The sequence below is a fragment of the Tenrec ecaudatus genome, chromosome 11 (genome assembly GCF_050624435.1).
Source record: "Tenrec ecaudatus isolate mTenEca1 chromosome 11, mTenEca1.hap1, whole genome shotgun sequence".
NCBI classification, from domain to species: domain Eukaryota; kingdom Metazoa; phylum Chordata; class Mammalia; order Afrosoricida; family Tenrecidae; genus Tenrec; species Tenrec ecaudatus.
The window spans coordinates 71,439,353-71,462,836 of NC_134540.1; the positions used below are offsets into that span (position 1 = coordinate 71,439,353).

Below are 23,484 nucleotides of genomic sequence, written 5' to 3' on the forward strand. Positions count from 1 at the left end.
TAAGTCAAGATTAGAGAATGTAAAGTCAAAATACAAGAAATTCTATCTATTTCTAGATGCTAACAATGAGCAACTGAATATTACAATTTTAGAATAGTCTAGAACAGGGGTTGGCAAACTGTTGAGATGGAGGAGCCAATCCGTCCTTCAGAACAATTTAAAAATTATTCGAGAGTCTTAAATATATTTTGACAAACAAATGAAATCACCATTATCTGAGCAATAGTCTTTAAAATTTTTTTATTTTACTTCAGAGCTGCATGTATGTACCAAAAGAGCTGCATAAGGCTGGAGAGCCACAGTTGGCTGACCCAATCAAGAACACACACAATAACAAGCACGACAGCGAAGACCGTCATGGAGCGGATTCTGCCTGACGGCAGCTTTCTATAGGTTAGGAGAGCATAAAGCATCGTCTTTCCCCACAGAGGGACTGTGGTCTGACTGGCTGACATTGCGGTGACTTTCTACCGCTTAGCCGACATCAGAGCTCCTACACCTGGGAGCGTGACAAACGATGAAGTCTATACACTGAGACTACAAAATACTGCTGGAAGAATTTAAATAGGACCTAGATAAACATAGAAAACACACCTAATCATTGGTAAAAAGACTAAGTATTATTACGTTTTAAAGTCTCCCCTAATTAATGTATATGTTCAACACAACCCCAGCCAATAACTATTGAGCAAACTTTGTTGAAGAAATTGAAAAAACTTGATTCTAAAATCTGTAAGGAAAGGAGAAGGACCTGAAACAGGCAAATAGCTCTGAAAGAGAAGAACAATGCTGGAGGGCTAATCTGATCTGTTTTCACAATTATTAAAAAGTTATAGTCATCAAAACAGTATGTTATTGGCATCAAAATACATAGACCAATTAGTGACACAGAATACTCCAGAAATAAACTCACACATATATAGACAGCTCATTTTCAACAAATGTATACAGATAATTCAGTGGGACAAGGATGGACATTTCAACAATTAGTGCCAGAACTGTATACCGTATGCTAAATAAAGAACTTGGATCCGTATCATGCTTGCATCACATAATTTAACTCAAAAGAAATCACAGTTCTAAAGGGAAAAGCTTAAACTCTAAAACTTCTAGAAGGAAAGACAGGAAAAATTACTCATGACTTTGAGTTATTAGACACAACACCAAAAACATGAACTATAAGAGAATAAATTGATAATTTGAACTTTATGTTTAAAAAACATTTGTTCTTCAAAAGACAATTAAGAGAATGAGAAAACATGACACCATCTGAAAGGAATTCTTTAGGCCAACCTGCTGCTGTACAAGATCCTCAGGGACCCTCACGATCATGATCCCAATTCTACCTTACAAATCCCGCTAGGTCAGAGGATGTACACTGGTACAGATAGGAACTGGAACACAGGGAATCTGGGACAGATGAACCCCTCCAGACCAGTGGTGAGAATAGCAATACCAGGAGGATGGAGGGAAGATGGGGTAGAAAGGGGGAACCAATTACAAGGATCTGCATATAGCCCCCCTCCCAGGGGGATGGACAGCAAGGAGTGGGTGAGGGGAGACAGACCCTCAGGGAAATGGATTGAAGTGGCTGGCGCAGGAGTAGCAATGTTTTATTCTACGGGAGCAGAAAGCCTCATCTTTCTCGAGGAGCAGCTGGTGAGTTCAAACTGCTGACTTTGTGGCTAGCAGCCCAATGAGTAGCTGCTGTGCCACCATGGATCAGTCTGTTCTAGCCAATGCCTTTGTGTTCATGTACAGTCTTCTGTAGCTGACTTGTTCCTTTAGCATAATGCTTCCAAGACATTCTTGCACACGTTTGGTGGGGTTTTTTTGTGGAAGGATGTGTTTTCATTTCTCTTGGATATATGCCTAGGAGTGGAATTGCTAGGTCATGTGGTAACTCCATATTTAGCATTTTCAGGGACGACCAGACTTTTCTAAAGTGGCTGCACCATTTTACATTCCCACAGGCAGTTAGTTTATGGGGTTCAAATTTCTCCACATCCTCCCACTTGTTATCATCTGTAGCCTTTTTAGTGGCATCTCCTTGTAGTTTGATTTACATTGTGTGGTGGCTACTCCTTTACTTACTGTCTTGGCTCTCTGTGTATTATCTTGAGGGGATCCTACTCACAGCATTCCATCAAAAATGTCTAGTTTTGTAAGATATGATAATAATTTATAAATGATCAAGGCTTCATGAGAGAGGGGGCGCGGGGAGGGAGGGGGGAAGTGAGGAGCTGATTCCAGGAGCCCAAGCGGAAAGCGAGTGTTTGAGAAAGATGAGGGCAATGAATGTATAAGTGTGCTTTACACAATTGATGTATGTGTGGATTGTGATAAGAGTTCTATGAGCCCCCCAAAAATGATATATTTTTTTAAATGTCTAGTTTCAATTGGGTTATTTATGTTTTTTATTAAACTGCAAGTTCTTTCTAGATATCTCTTATCAGGTACATGATTAGCAAACTTTTCTTCTATTTCCTTTTTTCTGTTTTGTAGATTGTCTTTTCATTTTCTTCATAGTGTTCTTGGAAGCACAAAAGCTTTTCATTTTAATGATGTCCACTTTATTTTTTTCTTGTGTTGCTTCTGTTTGGTATCCTATGCCAAGGAAGCTTATTAGATATGCAAGACCTATGATAGGCAAATCACTAACTCCCAAAATGTCCTTGGTATCTCTAGAACCTTTGACTATCACCTTAAAATAAAAGGGCTGAGACGCTGACTGAGGATCTTGAGATGGTGAGGTGATTTTGGATCACCTGAGTGTGCCCAATGTACTCACAAGGTCCCTATACTATGGCTGTGGGAGACCAGAGGGACAAGGTAATAGGACAGGAAGAGAGGCAGGAGGTAGAGCGAAGCAGTAAGTTGGCGTGATCCATGGAATGAGACACAAATAGCGCATCTGTATGCACAGGGCTTTTCAGGCATGAAGACAAAGGCAACACCTATACAGAAGAGACAAATTTGGCCACATACACTTTTAAAATAATAAACTTAAAACGCAAAAATGTTAAATGTGAATTAAAAACTTGGGAAGCACTTAATTTAAGCATTCTTTTAAGTTAAAAATGTCAAACATCAATGGAAAGTGGGAAACGGATATGCTACAATAGAAAAGAAATGCTAGTTGTTCTTTTCTTTTTAAATCAACGAAGACAATGTGATCATTTTTCTATTTTTTCCTCGCAAATTGTAAGGATTTAATAGGAAAGTAACAGCCAATGTGAGGAACTGGGCACCAGCATACAGTACTCCTGAAATGTAAACCGGTAAGACTTTCTTCAGAGGCAATTTGGCCACATCTACATTTTAAATGGGGAGAGAGAAGGGATGAGAAATGGGGGGGCAGGCAAAAACACTGATTAAAACCCAAATCCACAGCCAATACAGACTCATATTGACCCTCTATAGGGTATCCGGGCCTGCTAGTCTTCCTGGGACAGCCTGGTCTTTCTCCCCTGAGCAGCTGTGCCGGGGAAGGTGCCATGCTTGCAGTCACCGCCAGGGCTCCTGAAATAGTTACAGTGGGTCTTTTGACTTGATGGGCTACAGATGTTTTTATCCATTTAATCATCAGCATTTTAAGCTATTGCTTTCTTTTTGCAATCAATATGAATGTTCTGAATGATTAAAAAATAATTCTCAAATCAACTTCTAAATTGTACGTACAAGATGTAAAGAATTATCACACTGTCCCATTTTACTGGAGGCTAAAATCTGCATATTATACCAAAAATCAAACACACACACAGACACAAATACACAGCAGAAATGGCAACCAGAGAAAGTGCAGCCAAAAAGCAGAAAGAAGGTTGGAGGGGGAGGAGGAGACTGCTCTGGACAGAGGATAACATGAATCTTAAATGAGTTCAAGACATGCACAGCCCTGAGCACAGAGCTTGACATCAACCGATTGCAGACACACCAGTTAAATGCATGTCATGAATACATGGTAAATGTGGGGGGGCTTCAAAAGGTTTGTGGAAAAAGTCCTTTAACTTTGTATAAGCATTATCATTTCACAAATGCTTTTCTTCCCTCTGGTTCACAATTTTGATAATGGTTCCCCTGTTTCACCTACCAAGGTTCTGAACTGCTATAAAATGATAGGTCCAGGGGTAACATGACCCAGTTCTTATCCTCCAGGAGCTCATGATCCTAGACCAGTGGTTCTCAACCTGCCTAATGCTGCCACCCTTTAACATATGCTGTGGTGACGCCCCCAACCATAAAATTATTTTTGTTGCTACTTCATAACTGGAGTTTTGCTACTGTTATGAATCGGGTGACCCCTGTGAAAGGGTCGTTCCACCCCCAAAGGGGTTGTGACCCACAGGTCGAGAACCGCAGTCCTAGACAATCAAAAAGCAATCCATTAGTTGAGACTAATGCCACCAATCCAAAGATGCATTTATTTTAAGTGGTCTAATTTCACCAAAGTGCTATTTGAAAAAGCACACTGCCCTGTCTAACACATTTTTCTACCAAGTAACTTTTGTAATACAAACTTTAACTATATCCCATACGTTTCTTTACAGCAAAGCTTTAGAGAGCAACTTTATACAATAGATCACCTCCTACAAAATATTCTTTCAACTTAATCATTCCTAAAAAGGAAGTCCATGTGAGGCCACTGTTATGACATGAATTCAATCTACTAGCTAATTTGAATCAATAAATTGTGTTGAGGATAGTTCTTAAAACCTTATTGCTGAGACAGTTTTTGACTGGCTCATGAATTGACTGAAACATACTACTATATCTACATAGAGTGCTCAAGAATTGTTTTTAAGAACCAAAGTTAAGCTCCACGGAACTTTATCATCATTAGAACTTATTTAGAAACTGCCATTGAGCTTGACTTAAAATACTGTTTATCCCACAGGCAAGTAATCTAAGGAAACGCTTCCAGCATGTGTTTTTTCTTGTGTCTGATCCAAAGAATACTTGTTTTACTGAAATACTCATGCTCTCACTTATATTCACACTTACTCACAGCTACCAATTACACAATGATTAAGAGCATGGGGTCAACCATGCCGCTGTGACACACGATCATGACAACATCACCAATCCCTGTAGACGGTCGGCATTTTTTAGGCCTTGCCCTAGATGCAACAAAATGAATCAAGCAGAGTTACGGCTTCCTGAAATTCTTCTTTCACCTATGGTTTTAAAACTCATCACACAGGATGAAAGAAAATTTTATCTCATACTACAGAAGAAACTAATGATCATGGAATCCAAAAAGCTGTCTATAACAAAAAACCCACACTCACTGCCGGCAAGTCAATACCGACTCAGTGACCTACAGGACACTGCAGAACTTCCCCATTGGGCTTTCAGGGATGGAGTCTTTCTAGAAGCAAGATGCCAATACGGTTTGCTTTAAAAAAGGGGTTAGCAGAGAAAAATACTTCTTTTCGCTTCTAGCCAAGCCCTGCAAGCTATTTTCCCATTGCCAAAAGCTGATGAAGCAACTACCTCTGGGACTGTTCCCAGTTTGTTAATCCAGAGTTCATTTCTGAGACTATTCCACATTTTTAAATTATGGTAATTTACAACTCCAAACTAGAATTTAGAAATGTTCACAGAAAACAACATTGCTTAACATTAACCTGGGAAATAGAATCAGAAACTTAAATCATAAAGAGCCAAGAGTCAGTAGCTCCCAATTCCAACTATTTCATACCCTGGACTATCCACATTAATAGGTTTTCTTGGTTTCCTTACAAGAATATACAGGATCCAGGATGGCCAGTGATCATTTCAATGCTTAACAAGGTAATAGAAAGTGATTAGGGAAGTTCCCAGTTATTAAAAAAGGCACACTTCATTTGAATGATTAATACACTGGTTCTGCAGAAACTGGCAAGTCCACTCTTTTCTCAGAACTTAAACCAACAAAATCTATGTCCTTAAGTACTAACTCCAAGATAAAGAAGGGGCTTTTTGCTCCCATAAAGAATTACAATCTCGGAAACACACAGGGGCAGTTCTACCCTGTCCTACAGGGTCACTGTGAGTCAGCATCAACTCCATGGCAGGGAGTAAGTACTTACTCAGTAGTCTACAGCTTGCTTCTGGGCCCAATAGCTTGGGTTGGAATCCTGGCTCTACTACCAAACAGCTCAGTTATGTAGAGATTACTAAAATTTTCTGTGCTTCAGTTTCATGACCTATAAATTGAGGTTTATGACTATCTTAAAACCCTAAACCCAAAAGTTACCAAATTGATGGCTTAGATGAGTAGTCTTTGCTTTAGTTACCAGGGAAAGTAACAAATGGGGAAGAAAAAGTAGTACCGTCCTATGTGTTGTTCCGGTGCAGTGAATTACTTAATACGGCCCTGCTAGCCATAGAGCCCTAGTGATGGCTGGGTGTTAGCCAGGGGGCTGCTAGCCAAAAAGGTCTATGCTGCTGACTCACAAACTGCTCCGGGGAGGAAAGCTGAGGATGTGTGTTGCCATGAAGACTTAAAAGAGTTCCGAATTCCTAAGGAGTAGTGCTGCTCTTTCACAGGGTCACTACGAGTAGGACCCACCACTCATCTGTTACGTCAGTCGTACGGTGGGAACTTGCATGTTGCTGTGATGCTGGACACTTTTCCACTAGTGGTATTTCAAACACCAGTGTGGTCACCCAAGGTGAACAGGTTTCATCAGAGCTTCCAAACTAAGAACAAACCACAAACGAAAACTGGGCTGTCCAATGAGGACTAGCCCATGCAAACCCCATAGATTGAATAAAAGCAGAACACTGTGTAACAGACCATAAATTGTTCCGATGTTAAGTTCAGACTGAAGTTGAAGGAAATTAAAACAAGTCCATGAAAGCCAAAATGCCACCTGAGTATGTTGTTCGTCTGCGCCATTTCAAGTGAGTCAGATGAGAGACCCGATGTCCCACGGAGTGAAATAGAGTGTGGTCCTGCACCAGCCTCCCAGCGGTTATGGTTCAGCGCGTTACTGCAGCCATGGGGCCACTCCATCTCCGTGGGTGCCTTTCTCTTTTGCCACGGATGACGTCCTTTTCCAGGAACAGATCCCTCCTGATAAATAGACCCTGTTTTAAGGAACGTTCTGGCTGTACCTCTTCCGAGACCGAGTTGTTTTTCTGGCAAGTCAAGGTACTTCCGATATTCTTCACCCACACCATAATTCAAACAAATTAAATTCTTCTCAAGTCTTCCTTATTTTTTGCCCAACTTTCACATGCATGAGGGGATTGAAAACACAATGGCTTGGGTCAGACACACCTTAGTCCTCAAAGTGACATCCTGGTTCTCCAGCATTTTGAAGAGAGCTTCTATACAGATTTGCCCAATGCAATACATTATTTAATTTCTTGACTGCTGCTTTCATGAATGTTGATTGTGGAGCTAAAGTAAAATGAAACCCTTGGCAGAGTTCATCTTTCTCTTTCATGATGTTGCTTATTGAAGCAGTTGTGAGAATCCGTACTTTCTTTATATTGAAACAGAATCCAGACTGAAGGCTGCAGTCTTTGATGCCCATCAGCAAATACTTCAAGTCCTCCTTGCTTTCAGTAAGCAAGGCTGGGCCATCTACCTACTGCGAGTTATTAATAGACTGCCTCCATTCTAGATGACACATTACAGTGCATACAGACCTGCTTCTCAGCATACAGACTAGGAACAGTGAAGGGGAAAAAGAAGAAGGGGGGGGGAGTGAAAATGAAACAACCGTGGCACAGACTTTTCCTGATTCTAACACGGAGAATTCTCTTGCTGTTTCAAGTGACTGGCCCGTGGCCCGTGGACATTTCCCGTGAGCACAGCTAAGTGTTCTGGAATCCCCATCTTCTCACTGTAAATTCACAGTTATGATCCACACAGCGGAAATGACTTTGCACAGTCAATAAAACATAAGTAACTATCTTCCTGGCAGGCTTTGTTTTGAGCCAAGAGCTACCTGACATCAACAATGAAATCCCTAGTTTCATGTGCTCTTCTGAAACTGGCATGACTTTCTGGGAGCAACCTTTTTGAATTATCTTCAGCAAAATTTTACTTACATGTGATATAAATGATACTATTTGACAATTTTTGCATTCTTTGGGGCCATCTTTCTTTGGAATGGTCACAAATATGGATTTCTTCAATCGGCTTGACCAGATTACCTTCCACATTTCTTGGCAAAGACTAATGAGTGTTTCCAGTGCTGCATCGGCTTGTTGAAACATTCCGATTGGTGTTCCATCAATTCTGAGAGCTGGTTTTGGGCTAGTCTTCAGGGCAGCCTGGGCTTCAATGCCATGAGTATACAGGGGCTTTCTGAGTTGGAACAGATTAACAGAACTTAACTAACCTAGTAAGTCAGAATCAACTCGATAGCAGGTTTTTCGGGTTTTGTTTTTAATTTAGTTTCTGGTTTTCCTAACCATAAATTTTGACTCCTACAAAAAGATGAGGGAGGATAACACAAACAGGGTGCTTGAGGCATACTCAGGGAATGGAGCAGCTTGATTCCAGCAAATAAGGGGTACGGAACGTTAGTGGGGTCGGAGGACGCTAATAAGGGGTGTGGAATCCTAATGAAGGGTCGGTCGGTTTTGTCATCCGTATAGGCTTGAGAGAGCCAATCTCAAAGCAGGGGTGAGGGAGACAACACTACCTTCAAGAAGAGTAAACGGAAGTGACTCAGGGTCCTTACACTGAGCACCATCGAGACCCAGATGCCAGAGCGAGAGTTTTGATACCAGATATGGTGCAAGATGGCAAGGAAGGGCAGAGATTGGGAGCGAATGGCGCAGGAGGCTTCCTGGCAGAGTAGGATGCCTCTGGGCACCTGTCCTGGGAGGTAGGTTTGCAAATGACAGAGTGAGAGACCTGAGTGTCTTCAGGCTGAGGCTTATTGACAGTGGGGTACCACTGGGCTCTAATCAGGAGAGCTAACGAGTTTTCATAACACTTGCCTAAAGGCAGAGCTAGAGCTGAGAAGGCTAAGGGACAGGGAGAGGCCTGTTGTGGGCAAGGCTGAAAAAGAGGCTGTTCTGACCAAAGAATTATATTCCGAGTCTTTCCTGATGCTGAATTGTAACCTATATTTCCCTAACACACACCATAGTGCTAAGTGCTGTCTGTTCTGTGTGGCCATTACAATGAAGCAAACCCCGCAGAGAAGAGCATGCAGTAGGCGGGCCAGTGAAGGCTGGAAAGTGGAGGGCAGGAATCAGCCGTGGACTATTGATCTGGACTCTCCTTCCTCTTTGTGACATTGGGACACCAGGACAGAGTCCCCACTGTGTCATTTTTAGTTATTAAAGCAAATTTCCTAGGCGCACCTGCGTCGGAGTTCATAGTTTTGCCTGTACTCTTGACTCATCCTGGTCTCAGATATGAGGAGAAGGGAAAGAACACATCTTTTTAGGTTAGCCTTCATTCAAAACTGAATGCCGACTGAGTAGACATTGCAAGTGCTGAAAGAAGCTCTGCCCTTCAGACATTCCAGTCTGACCTTAGTTCTACACAAGCGGTGCACGAGGCAGGGGCAAAATGACAACTGAGTGACATGGACTACGGAAATTCCGAGGGGAGAACACGGGCCTGAAAAGAAGCAGCACTGAGTGCTGAGAGTTCTCTTCCAGGCTGGGGGTGGAGGGGGGGTGGGCGGGTACGCACGGTGCAGTGGGAGAGCCGAGTGCCTGACTAGACAAAAAGGATCGCGGCAAGGATCAGAATGTGGCAGGCAGCATAACCATGTCATTAATAAGAGTGACATTACTGGAAGACGAGGTGGAGCGCGAACACGCTGCTCAGGACGTGTTCAGTGCCAGCCGTGGCTAGACACGCGTAGGAGGGTGGCCTCTGGGTGGCTGAAGAGCAGTGCCTGACAACTAGGGCAGGACAAGGACCAAGTACGAAGCCACAGAAACCAGGAGAGAGTTCCTAGAAGCAGCTCTCAGCAGTGGCCGAGGCTGCTCCACAACAGATAGTGAGGTAAACAAATCAGCCGTGGAGCTGGGATTAAAAGGCCCACAAAAGCTAAAGTCACACCAAATCTCAAACGCCCAACCAAGATTTTATGTTCCCCCAAGATTGCTGGTTTATTCAGATGAGAGCAAACTAGGCAGATTTGCTGTCAACCCTCAAAGCTGATCTCTACCAGGCGGCTATAACGATGTGCTACGAAGATAAGCAAGAGGGAATCAGTCAGAGGCAGAGAAAGAAAGGACACACTGGCTCCAGCTTTAGCACCTCCAGGCTCCTGACAGCACTGGACAGCTTTTAGTAAAAGCAAGAAGCAAAGTTACAGCCAGCAGCTCATTCATCAAGCACTAAGTAAAATGCTGTTCACTGGACACTGAATTAAAAGGGCGGCCGCTTCACCCGCCCCAAAAACCACTCCCTGCCATCGAGTCCATTCTGGCGCGTGGGACTGAGGAGCACTGCCCCTCAGGGATTTCGGAGACTAAATCTTGACAGGAGCCTCCTCTTTCTCCTGCGGGACTGCTGGTGGGTTTGAACCACTGACCTTGTGGTTAGCAATTCAACATGTAACCTACCAGGGCTCCTCTTACACTCATACAAAAGGTTAAACAACTCACTCTTGAGAAAATTACCTTTAAAACGATGAAGAATCATCTGGCTCTGAAAAGGTAACTACTAGTCATCAATTCCACCATCACAAGACAAATCCGTCTGAGTTAGCGTAGCACATCTGAACCCTTCTTCTGTCACAAATACAGCTTAAGTGCAATTCTGTCATGGCAGTCGAGGCAGCCCCACGTCCTGGCGACCCTTACAGAGCAATCGTGCTTTCTTGGCTCCATTCTCTGGGGGCAGTTCCCCCAGAGCTTTCTCTCGAGGGGCCTCTCAACTCACAGCCATGCAGTCAATGGTGACCCACAGCACCCCTCGAGAACAGGGCAGAACTTCCCCCATGGCTTTCCGAGACTGTAATTCTTTATGGGAATAGAAAGCCCCATCTGTCTCCTGCGGAGCTACGGATGGTTTCGAACTGCCCACCTTCCAGTTAGCAGCCCAACTCATAACCACTCCACCAAAGGTCCAACACCACCAGGCCTCCTCGCAGGGTTGTGGGTACCTCAAATCACCAACTGCAAACTGCTTACACCACCAGGACCCTTGAGATTAAAGCACACTAGTAAACCCATTGAAAACGCCTTAGAAAGCCTGTCAAGCTTTACACCTTGTCATTAATTGCCAATTAATGAGAACACAGGCAGCCACAAAATTTCATGTGTCAGAACCAGACAACCGTATGCCCCAAAATCTAACCAAGCTTACATTAACTAGATATATGAACTATAGCTTTTCATGTATAATAAGTAAAAGATGCCATGCCTTCCAAAACCCATTTCACAAAGAAAGCGTATTCTATGATAAACGATGCTTTTAAAAAACATTTGGATGCATACTGGGCTGGTTTATAAATCAAAAGACTACTTTAAAAGGTATGTTTAATATATGTACATAAGCATTGTCACTATGCATTTATATCTTCTTTCACATAATTTCACACACATGGAGTTTCTCTAGTCTTAATAATTAGATTTTAGTTATCTAATCTTGCTATCAAACCAGAACAATCGGGTTATTTATGGTAATTACAGTAACTTTTACCTCTGGCAATTCTCCCTTAAAAGTTTAAGGCCTAGCTAAAACATCCTCAACGTGCCTTGTCTCCGGAATGGTGATGGCACACTGGAGAGAGCCAGTAAGATGGACATTAGCTAGAGGATGATCAGACAAGAAATGATTCCTATTCTGACTCAATAGACAACTAGTCCAAACAGGAAAAAACGGCATTAGTCAACCTAGTTATTTCTATCACCATTCTTCCTGAGACAATGAGTTCTAATTTGTTTTGAAATTTTTCTAATGAAATTCTGCTGTGATAGTGGAAAAAATATACACACCTACACAGAGAATCATTGTTAAAGCTATAGGTAAATACTTGCCCCCCCTTTTTTTGTTTACATTCTTAAACTGATACACACACACACATACACACACACCCCGCAGGAGTTAAATGGACAAGCTGAATTTGGCTAATCTTTAGAAATCTGCCCAGATGTTGTAAAGAAGGGGGGGAAAGGCAATAGCACATGTGGGGGGAAGATGCTATATGTGTACCCCATCAAATGCCAAACTTCTGGTTTCACTGTCGCATTAAAAAAAAGTATTTCATCTCACCTACTTATTCCAAACAACAAGACTGGGGGTATGATTGGCAAGGTTGACCACAGAAGTCCTTTCTGAGAAGAGCTTTGTGGAAAATTCTATGAGAATTGCATCTATTCACAAACTATGAGGGGCAGAGGTCTACGTTCTGTATTAGAATCATCACTATCAACATCTTTGCTAACTAGTGTGCAGGGGCCACAAAGGACGTCTGATTCAGCGAGGACTGCGAGGCCGTCGGCCACCTCGTTTCACACAGCACATCCTGGCAGGGCTTCTTGCCTAGCCCCCACCCTCATCTATGGGTGGTGGTGAAGTATGAAGAACTCAGAGACAATGCAAATATCGGAGAACTGCAAATATATTTTAAGTTCAACAAGGGGGGTGTTGACTTAACTGTCCTCACAGAATGAGCACAGCTGATGGCTGTTGGAAAGAGCACCAGCAGGACAAGAAAAACTTAATGATAAAACAAAACATCTCTGGGGATTTGATTCCTTGGTTTGAAGGTTCAGGGTCATGGTTTCACAGGACATCCGGGCTAACTGGCCTAATCTGTTCCCTGCTTCTGCTCTACCTTCTAGTTCACTGGGACTCTTAAAAGCTTGCAAGTGGCCGCCCAATATACAACTGGTCCCTCTTCACCTAGGACAGAGGAAGGAGAAGCAGGAGAAAGAGGAGGAAAGGGGTGTGTGGCTAATGATCTCAACGAACAACTGACCCCTTTGCCAAGAACTGGATAGACCCTGCCAAATACTAATGACCCTTTTAATCCACAAGTTCCTAGTCAAAAGGGGGGGAAATGCAGAACATAATTTCAAATTATCATGGAACCCACAATTTCTGAATCCAGGGAGGCTGGGGGAACCCCTGCAACTACTTTCCTGGGATGATCTTTAAATCTTATGGCAAAACATCCTCTTCCTAAAAACCAAGCTATAGTTTATTAGCTTTATCAATAAAGAATGCCTGCCTTGTACTCTAGGCTCTTGCAACCCTCTGCCATCGAGTCTATTCTGACTCACAATGAACCTACGCCGAGACAGAGTAGAACTCTTTCCTGGCGTTTCTGAAACTGTTACGGGAGCTGACAGCCTCGTCTTTGTCCTGTAGAGTGGCTAGTGGGTTTGAGCCACTGACTTTTACTAATCATTGCAGTTAGCAGCCCATGGATAGCCCAGTCAGGCTCCTTTTTTACAAGCTATTAACTTGGGATCAAACTGACAACAGCAACTTGAAAGACTAGATAAGAAACTTAAGGAGCAATGAGTTAGCATAATCGAAAGGGGAGGCTGGTTGCAGGGAGAAAGGGGAGAACGGTGGTTGAACAATTCAGTGAATGTAGTAATCTATGACACTACCCCACATACGCGTGCAGAAACTGTTGGACTGGTGTATTTTTGACTATATATAAATATATTCTCAACTACATAAAAAAATTTTTAAAGAAACTTCCCACTTTACTAGTCTGAATCATTTCATTTCTCAGTGCCCATGAAAACGGTCGTTAAGTCAAACGAATGGTAAGTGCCCTACTGTGCACCTGGCACTGAGCAAAGGAAACAAAGAAACAGAACAGCCAGGGCCCTGCCAAGTACGATTTCCCCTCCGGGAGGCCTGACCATTAAATAATTCCACTATTTTAGGTTTTCTGAACAACAACTACATGCCAGACGTCCTGGGCACCAATGGCTACAGATAAAAGCCTGCCTTCCACTCCCTGCAGCTCTGCAGCCAGTGATGCGCTCCAGTGCTCCCAGACCTGCAGCAGCAACTTTACCCTGGAAATATGCTTGCCTCTGTCCATTAATCAATCCTGAATTCAGGTGGCAGTTCTTTTAATAACTTCTACCCACGTTAGCCCATCGTATGGCCGGGGAGTTAGGGGGAAAATGTCTGTAGTAAAAATAAACTGAAGCACACCTGCACTTTAACACTGATTTGGTTTGTATTCGTTGCTGCCTTCAGGAACAACAAAAATGAGAACGGCTTTCATCATAAAGTAGAACATGAACTCTAAAATTGCTGTGCAAGAAATTTTCCTGTTGTGAGAAAGTAATGAGAAAAGGAAGGAACACTAGTAAGTTTTGCTTAACTTTTAAACAACCATTCACTTTTCGTGGTTCCTTCGTAAATGCTCTGTGATCATTCACACTTCCCTAGGCTCAAAAAAACAGGTAGTGCCAACAAAGTCACACAGATTTGGTATTCTAGATTGCAAAATAATGGTTGGCCCTGCCAAAGCACCGGTTTTGCCGTCACACAACACTAATGAGGGTTTATTTTTAATAGGGGCCAGTCCTTAACTGTAAATTATCAAGGTTCCGAAGTAGAGACTGGCCATTCGTTTCGTGAAGTCGTTCAGCTCTGAAGCAAAGGGACATGTTACGATAAAATGTAAAATGCAAACGGGCTTCCTCTAGCTTAGTAAAGAGTTCAGGGCAAAGGTATTCGGGGTGAATAAAAACTCCACACTCGTCAGCACTGCAAAGCGACACCCAAGAGAGACGCTCAAGAAACAAGATCTCCTGGAAGAAACGATGGAATATACATTCAAAGAAAAGCGTTGGCAGCCGAGTTTCTGCCGCCTGTGCACCAGATTGGACAAGGATTTTGCTACGGCGTGTTAGAATGAGTCCGGTTGGCACGCCGTTATATAAATCGCAAACCAACAAAAGGGGTCCGGAAAAAACCCTGCCTGGTCACATCCATCAGGCTTCAAAATGAGCACCCCCACCCCCATATGGAGCCATGCGGCAGGAACCCTGGAAAGCTCAAGAAGTTCTCAAGTAGCAGTGCCCGGAGGCCAAGGGTCGGAACCGGGGCGCACAGGAGCCCCTAACTCCGAGGGGCCGGCGCCGTGAGTTGGCACCCGAAGTGCAAGTTCCCGGCTCGGGACGGGGCTCCACGAAGCAACTTCGCGCCCCAGCCCCGCGCTCGGCAGCCTCCCCGCGGCGGCCGCGGCCCTGCCTCCCCGGCCCCGGCCCCGCAGCGGCTCGGGCCGAGGGCAGTGACAGCCCGGGGCCGGTCCTGGAAGACACCCACCTTCCTTCTCGGCCCGCGCCGCGGCCACGACGAGGGTCATCACCAGGTGCAGCGCTCCCAGGAGGCCGGCGGCCGCGCTCCGCAGGCCCCCGCCGCGGCCGGCCACGGGCTCCAGAGCGGCCGCGGAGGCGGCGGTGGCTCCGGCTGCTCCTCCTGCCGCCCGCTTCCCCATCCCTGCCGGCCGGGGGCCGACGCGCTCGAGGTCCCGCGCGGCCCTGCTCGGCTACGAGGCGGCGGCGGCGGCGGCGCGGGAGCCGTGGTCTGGGGTCTGGCAGCGGGCCCGGGGACGAGAGCAGCTCCGGGCCCAGGGCACGGGCTCCGGCGTAGAGCGGGCTCCGTGCGTGCGGGTGAGCGAGCGTGTCCGTCACGGCCGCGGCCTCAGCATCGCCGACCGGGAGTCGAAGCCGAGAGGCCGCGGGTCAAGCCCGGGAGGCGGCCATACTGGAAGCGGGCAAGAGCCACGGGGCCGGGGCGCTGGCTTGCGAGGGGCGGGGCTAGGCGCTCGGCCCCGCCCCCGCCTTCCCGCCACCTGGACCCGCGGGCCGGTCGGTCTGGCTGCCCCAGAGTCGCGGGGCCCGAACCCTTTGTCCTGTTCAGGGGCCCACGGGTTCACCGGCCAGGCGGGGCTGGAGTGGCCCAACACGAACCCCTCATCGCTGTCCCCGTAGGTCGGCGCGGGCCACCCAGGCCTGGGCTCTGTTGCCAGGACTTAAGATGGCCGCGCACGCTTCGCAGAGGCAGTGACGGCGACGGCCGGGCGGCGTGGCCGCGCAGCCGCAGTCGGACGTGGGCGGGGCCGCCGGGCGCCCGGGGAGGCGCGGCAGCTCCCGGGACGTGGTGCGAGAAACCCCCGCAGCGCCCGTGCGGCGTGGCCAGCGCTTCCCCAGGACCGAGGCTGCGCGCGGAAAACCCATCCCAGTGACTCCTGGTAGCGTGCCTCCCTCCGCCTCTCCATCACGCCTGCTTCCAGCGGGCTGGAAGTCTGAATCCGCTCCGGGTGCCGCTGCCCGGGCCGGCACCGCGCTGCTCCTCTCTCCGTGCTCCAGAATCCAGGAGGCGCTCCTTGAGACTGACTCTCGAGGCCCTGTCCCTTTGTTGTGTGCAGAAAGCAGCAAACGGAAAACAGAAAAAACTCACTGGCATCTAGTGGATTTCGACTTATAGTGTGACCTGGGCTTCCCGAACCTGGAGATCTTTTGGGGAGCAGAAAAGCCTATTCTTTCTCCCGTGCAGTCACTAGTGGAGTCGAACTGCTGACTTTGCGGTTAGCAGCCCAAGGACCAACCTATGAAGTCATCTCATGCCTATTATAGGCAGTAATCCCCTAGCGACCCCATTCTTGAAGCCCTCTCATGTTTAGATGGGAACCCTTGCTGTGTGGGGCTATTATTTCCTACAGAATTTTATTTAAGCTCCTTGGAGGGGCTGTTCCTCATTTAAATAACCTCCCTTAAGTCCTTTTCCAATTTTTCTTTGCTCCACCGTATTTGTTGAGTAAACGTTTTAAAGGTATGTCGGCCCACAATGCGTTTGAGAGCCAACGATGTCGGAAAATAAGCTTTCTGATAGGTAGGATAAAGGAATTCCAAGCGCTGCCCTTCTTTGTCAAGCAAGCACTTACTAAGTTTTGCTTATTAAAACGGCTTCACCCGAATGATTACGAAAAGTAATTTCACCCTTAGTGCTAGAATTGACTCATGAAATTTTGTTTTTGATGTAATGCCATCTGAAAATCCCAAGGTGACCTCTCAATTGGCGTTTGCCCGTTTGCAATTGTTTATGGTGAGGTGATTTCAGAGAGCTTTAACTCATTGAAGAAATCTAAACCAAAGAATGTGTTACTGAGTGTGTTAGCCCAGTCAGAGGATAGTATCCAATGAGCCGCTGCAGAGTCAGTAGCCCTTCCCTCCTTGCCAAGTTCAAGGCAGGCAAACCTCTCCAACCTTGGAATGCTTAGGTTTCCTCACTCAAGAACCAACCACAGCTCCTGATTTGCCCGAGGCGCAGGTGCCCCATGGGAATAACTTGCATCTGTCTATATAATTGGAGCTTAGACATATACAGACATGTTAGATCAGACATTGATTTCCCATGAAGCTAATGAGGTTTAAGTTTCAGGCCCTCTCTCTTACTCAATCTCCTTCCAAGGCCTGACACTTAAAAGCATATTTCTAACCTTGTATTATGATTATTTTTCTTGAGGGCTCCCATCATTGTGTGACGTTTTTAGGCCTCACAGGACCTGACTCCTCTCCTGTGTTTGATGGATGTTGGCAACAGGACTGATGGTGACAGAAGCTTGTTTCCAAAATAAAAATGGGCAATGAAACTGCTGGGAAGAGAATAAGAGGAGTTTGTCTAGAGAGCTTTGTACACCCAACAGCCCTCCCCCTTACTGCACATGCCTTTCAAGGAACATGCTATGAGTTCAAGCTGAAAGGACTGGCGCCAAGAACTGTTCTGCAGCTTTGGTGAGCTGTGGCCATCCCTTATCCCCTTCTGAGAACTAAAGACTCCCTTCTCTACCTCCCCAGCTGCCATCAAGGCTGTGCTAACCTATGGCGGCCCCCTATGGGCCAGAGTAGAATTGTGCTTGGGGTTTTCGGTGGCTTGATTGTTCAGAAGTGTGGTAGTTACTTAATCTAGTGTCAAGGGGTGGAGGCTAGCCTGTCGATCAGGTCGCAGCTTAATGACCTCATTTGGAGGCGCCACGGAGATAAATAGCTCACTGGAGGCCAGATACACACAGATACTTTGCTTGTCTCCCTGTGACACGTTGCTGTTGAAAGCCACATGGAGCTCTGCTGATGACAGCCAGAGCCGTGGAGCTGCAGGAGCCACGTGGGGACCCACGCCAGCACTAAAATGCTTTTACCGCCACTGGATCCACAAGACTTTCCACCCACTGGCCTGTGATCTTCCTGTATCCTTGCATGTGTTGTGTGGGTCTGCAGAGGGGTTTACAGACTGGTATTGGACATAGGGGCTAATACAAGACTTAAGGACTTGATCTGGACTGGGCTGGAATGTTTTCTTAATATACAATGACTCTTTTATATAAAGCTCTTTCCTGTACACATATGAGCCCACCCAGACTAACACAAGAAGTATATGGCCAGGCATTTCTTCTGAATCTCCAGCCTTTCAATTAGCAGCTGAGTATGTTCATCATTATCAGCACCGAAGGTCTTCCAATTAGAGGCTAACCCCAGAACTATTGCTGTCCAGTCCATTTTGATTCATGATGTCCCATATAAACAGATTAGAACTTCCCATAGAGTTTCTAAGGCTGTAATCTTAATAGAAGCAAACTCCAACATCCCTCTCCCACAAAGCATCTGGTAGATTCAAACTGCCAACCTTTCCCTTATCAGTCGAGCGCTTAATCACTGAGTCACTGGGGCTTCCCTTTGCCTCTCTAGTAGTCAGTACACACTGTGAAATTGCATTTCAGAGTACCCTAAGTTTCTGAACTTTCCTAAACACAGGAACAAGAGGTGCTTCAACTACCATCCAGTGGTGCGCAGATGTTCACAGCAGCTTTAGAAAGCCATGTGAGGGGTAGGGGGACCGGGAGGTGAACCATGAGTGAAGGACTTCTGGTTAACTTTTGATACATGTAAAAATGCCAGAAACATCCAGGAAAGACCAGGACCAACACATCCAAGATGCCGAGAGAGAGAGAGATCAGAAACATAAAATCAAAGCAAGACTATGAGACCCTAAAATAATGACAACTGTTAAGATAAAGTTAGGAATGATCGTTCTCTCCTCAAAAGCCTAGCATGAGTTACTGAATGCAGAATCAAGAACTGGCCAGTTTGCAGACCTGTGTCTGGCATGGTCAGTGAACATTATGTAAGTTTTGCTTGACCACCAAATCCCATGGTTTCTGCAAATAGAGTCCAGTCATGTAAGTTTTATTCAGTACAAGTGAATAATCCGAGTATTGCACATGTAGTTAGCCTACACTTGTTCAATCTCCCTCTCTCAATAATGGTTTAAAATTAGTACCAAGGGCTAATCAATGGTACTAAACCAGAAGGGCCTCATGCTCCAAAGAGATGATCAATAAGATTCTCTGCCATAAATTAACAAGGATGTCTCAAAGGGGAACCAGAGGCAGATAAAAACCAGAGGAATGGATTTTGGCCTCGCACTTAATCCTAGCTCCAATCCAATGAAAATTAGTTCTTACAACATGACCCTCCTCAATACTCGCTCTCGAAGGAATCACAGAAGACATGGGTGCTATAGCGAGGTGCGGTGGAGGAATTAGCTGGGATCCATCTACCAGGTTGAATAGCGTCTGGGGTCTTAAAGGCTTGTTTCCAAACAAGGAGCCACCCAAGATGTCCACTAAGTCCACTCACACCTGTGATCCAAGGATTGTAAATTACGGTATATCATCCAAATCCAAAGGGGGAATAGTCTCAGAGTAAATTGTGAGATTCTGATATGCAGAAGGCTATGGAAGACAGTGGAAGCCCCACATACATTTGCATCATCTACACAAGCAATAAGCCTCTAGTGCAGCAGTTCTCAACCTGTGGGTCACGACCCCTCTGGGGGCTGAATGACGCTTTCACGGGGTCGCCCGATTCATCACAGTAGCAAAATTACAGTGATGAAGTAGCAACAAAAATAATGTTATGGTTATGGGGTCACCACAACATGAGGAACTGTATGAAAGGGTCGCAGCATTAGGAAGGCTGAGGACCCCTGCTCTGGTGAGTTCCCTCTAACCATATTGAGGGATGAGGATCACCTGGTTTTCTAAGTATTGAAGTGATAACTAGAGCAGATTCAAATGACAAACTGACTTGAATGGTTAAAACTTTGTCACTTGCTCTCTCTTCTATGCACTTTGGGCTTGATCTGGTTTTTAATATTTTCTGTGTTGTTGTTTTTTTCATATTGGGGCTTATCTCTGGTGGATTTTGTCGTTGTTGGTAGCCTTCCTGACTCTTTCTTAAGTGTTTTTTACAAGTTTTCGGTATATGAAACTCGGGATAGGAGATTCTATAGCGACAACTCCTGGAAGTACAGTTCCTGGAGGGAATGGCGGGAGAGGGGGTGGGGACAAAGAGAGCTGCTTCCAAGGAGTTCAGGAAGGAAGAAAATGTTTTAGAACTGATTGTGGTAGCAATTGTACAGCACTGTTTGATATGATTGAACTATGGAATGGTTTGATATCTGGATTAGCTCGTAATAAAATGATTTGGGGGAAAATAGATTTAAGTACGTCAGCATCCATATGTTTTCACTTACAAATAATTTAAACAAAAAAGTTGTTTGGTGTAAAAAATTAATTTTGCTTCCTAGAAACTAAGTTATTCAGTTCTAAAATAAAAAAAAGAACTGGTCACTGTGTATGGAAACTGTAGTTGTAGTCTGAGACCAGGTGATCTCAGCTGTCATATAAACCTATGAAAGGATTTTCATGAAGCAAAGTCTCCTTTGCCGCAAGGTCATTATTTTAATTTCTAGTATTTTCTTTTTAATTTCAAGTCACTTTAACAGGAAAATAATAAAAATGTGTTACTTATGATTGTAAAACCACATAACATGGCTTGTCGGATGTCTTTATGACTGTACATTAACAAATCTTTGAATTATTCTGCAAAGAAAAATGTCAGCAGTGAAAAGGCCTGTATAAATTCTCAAGGGAAATCCATTTCCTTTTTAGAATTAGTTTGCATCTGGTCAGCATCTGAATTCTGTTGTGAAGGTTCCAGGCTTTGAGGTCCTGTAATAGGACACAGGCATCAGGGAATCGATTGGGTCCCCATGAGTCAGGATGGAAGCCAGGACAGGGAGTCGGGTCTGGGTTTGGATGAACTCCATAAAGTACTTGCTCTGACACTTTATAGAGAACACAATTGCAAAGGAAAGAACTCTTCTTTTTGTTTGTTTGTTTGCTACGGTGTTGTCTTCCTTCTTGACGATGTGATTTTACTTGTTGTGAAAACCTCACACCAAGAAATCCACTTGATTTTAAAACAAGAAGTAGACCTTAAATACCAGAATTGTGTTAAGGCTGCCTTTGGCAGTGTCTCCTATGCTTGACAGGCTGTTGTCTGGCAAATTACTTGGTTTCTCTAGATCTCCCTCTCCATGATCTTATGCAAAACTGGTCAAAATAACTATTGAAGGCTACTTGTAATGATTGATTGAACTAAGTTTCCTGCAACTTCACAGAATGTGGCAGAAGCTCAGTAGAGTCAATGTTGTAGCAATGATTATTTTTAAAGAAAATGAAACTGAGGGCCAGACAAAAGGGTCTGTCGAAAATAAGAGAAGGCTGGAGATAGGACTCTCAGGCTGTGGTTTCATTTTTTCTTCATCTTCAAGTCTGTTTAATGTTTTACGTCTCTATAGCATTTTACTTGGCAGCGTGTTCTTATAATTCTTGTATTAACCTCATAATGATGTCAAAGGCTAAACAATTAAAATTCTACTCTTCTCCCCAAATGATAGCACAAATCAATTCAGTCACCTCAGAAAAAGTTAGCCAAATGATCCTCAAGCGGAATCTCACTAAGATGTTCTGAGCCATAGCTTGAAAGCCAAGTTATATAATCAAATAATATAGATAATTCCTAAATCTCCATAACTTAAACCAACAGATTTGACTCACTCACTCTAACTTACTCACTCACTAACTCACTCACTCACCTCACTCTCACTAAAAAAAACCAAAAAAAACAGATTTGTTACTTTGACCACTTGTTCATCCAATGTGGGGACCAGCCTCCCCACAACCGACTGGGTCCAAGGGGTGGTTGTGTAACTGAAGGGCAAATGAAAGGAAAAACACATAAGAGGTGCAAGGGCTCACCTCTCCCGCGGCCACTGGAACCAGCATGAGGGAGTAATGTCCTCTCTCACAGACTTACATGCTCTCGGGCATGAAGCCAGGTAAGCACATATGTAACAGGAAGGGGTTGCATTACAGGCATACATGTGACAGGAAGGGGATGTACTAAGGGGTACTAGGGGCATACGTGTGACAGGAAGGTACATATGTAACAAAATGGGTAGGTTCTAGAGTGAAGATGGCGGCCTCACCTTGGTTGTCTCTGAGCACTTCTCCTGGGGAACAATCTATGATCCTTATCAGAAGCGAGTAGGCCCTACTTAGGGTGGGACCGACAGCAGGGTCTGATTGCTCTTGATGGTCGACAACCTTCAGGCAGCTAGACTTCAACTGGTTACCCTTCAAGGGCATATAGTAACGGCCGTAAACCTGGCATTATGATGGGGAACATTGTGGGGAACAACTTTTAGGAGAATGTGACTGGGACGCATTTCCAACTCACAAGTGTGAAGGCCTCCCTCCACCCAGAAACTGGCCTCCCAGGCTCCTTAAACATGAGAATTAAGAACCTGCCTGCGTGGACTCTTCCTGGTTCTCAGAGTCCCACAGTCCAGGACCCCAGGGGGAAGCTGTCATTTCATCCCTTCTGCTCCTAACTTGTTGATCAGAATAAGTCTAACTTCAGGCTAACTTCAGGGCCTGGGGACGTGCAGTCCTTTCTCATCGCTGGAAGAAGAAAGAGCTGGAACATTTGTAATTAACCGCGGTGACTACTCCAGTTTTCATGTTGGGGAAGGAGAAGAACAGCAATCTTAGAAAGACGATGGAAATTGATTTCAGGGTGTCGAAAATTAGCAAACCGCAAAGAGCAGCCTTAATTTTCAGAGATTTCGCATTTAAAAAGCAATGCTGATAGCTATTTGATCAGGAATTGCTAACTATTTTAGGTGTGATCCTGGCTATTATGGAATTTTTTTAAAAGAGATTCTGTTGTGGTAGCAATTGCATGTTCTACTTGACATGATTGGAATTTGGAACGATATGATATAAGTATTAATTCCCAACCAATAATAATTTTTAAAATGAGAGAGTCTGTCTTTCAGGAACATGGAATATTTCTGGAAGAAGTTCTGTGAGGCAGTTTGTCCTATGACTAGGTCCACTAAGCAAAGAAAGCGTCTAGCCAACATCTGCCCGGGCTCTGATGTCTGCCACAGCCAAGCAAGCGAACTGACTTGGAAGCTGATGAGTCCTTGAGATGCCTGCAGGCCCGGCTGTCACTGTGGTTACAGACTTGTGAGGGACTCTGGGCCGGGGGGCACACAGCTAAGCCACACTCTGATCCTGATGGCAAATGTTTGTTGGTTAAGCTGCTAAGTTGGGGGTAGCTGGTTACAATAGGCAACTAAAACAAACCCGTGCCCTCTAGTTTATTCCA

At 44.9% G+C, this 23,484-nt stretch overlaps 1 protein-coding gene across 1 annotated transcript in view; it reads right to left on the reverse strand.

Annotated features, from left to right (window-relative positions):
• TMEM131 (transmembrane protein 131) overlaps positions 1 to 15,686 on the reverse strand; it is a 190,163-nt gene extending 174,477 nt beyond the window's left edge. The window contains exon 1 of the mRNA XM_075563195.1: positions 15,227 to 15,686. Coding sequence (XP_075419310.1) covers positions 15,227 to 15,398 — 172 coding nt within the window. The 5' untranslated portion in view covers positions 15,399 to 15,686. The remainder of the gene's footprint in view (positions 1 to 15,226) is intronic.
• Between the last annotated feature and the right edge of the window lie 7,798 nt (positions 15,687 to 23,484).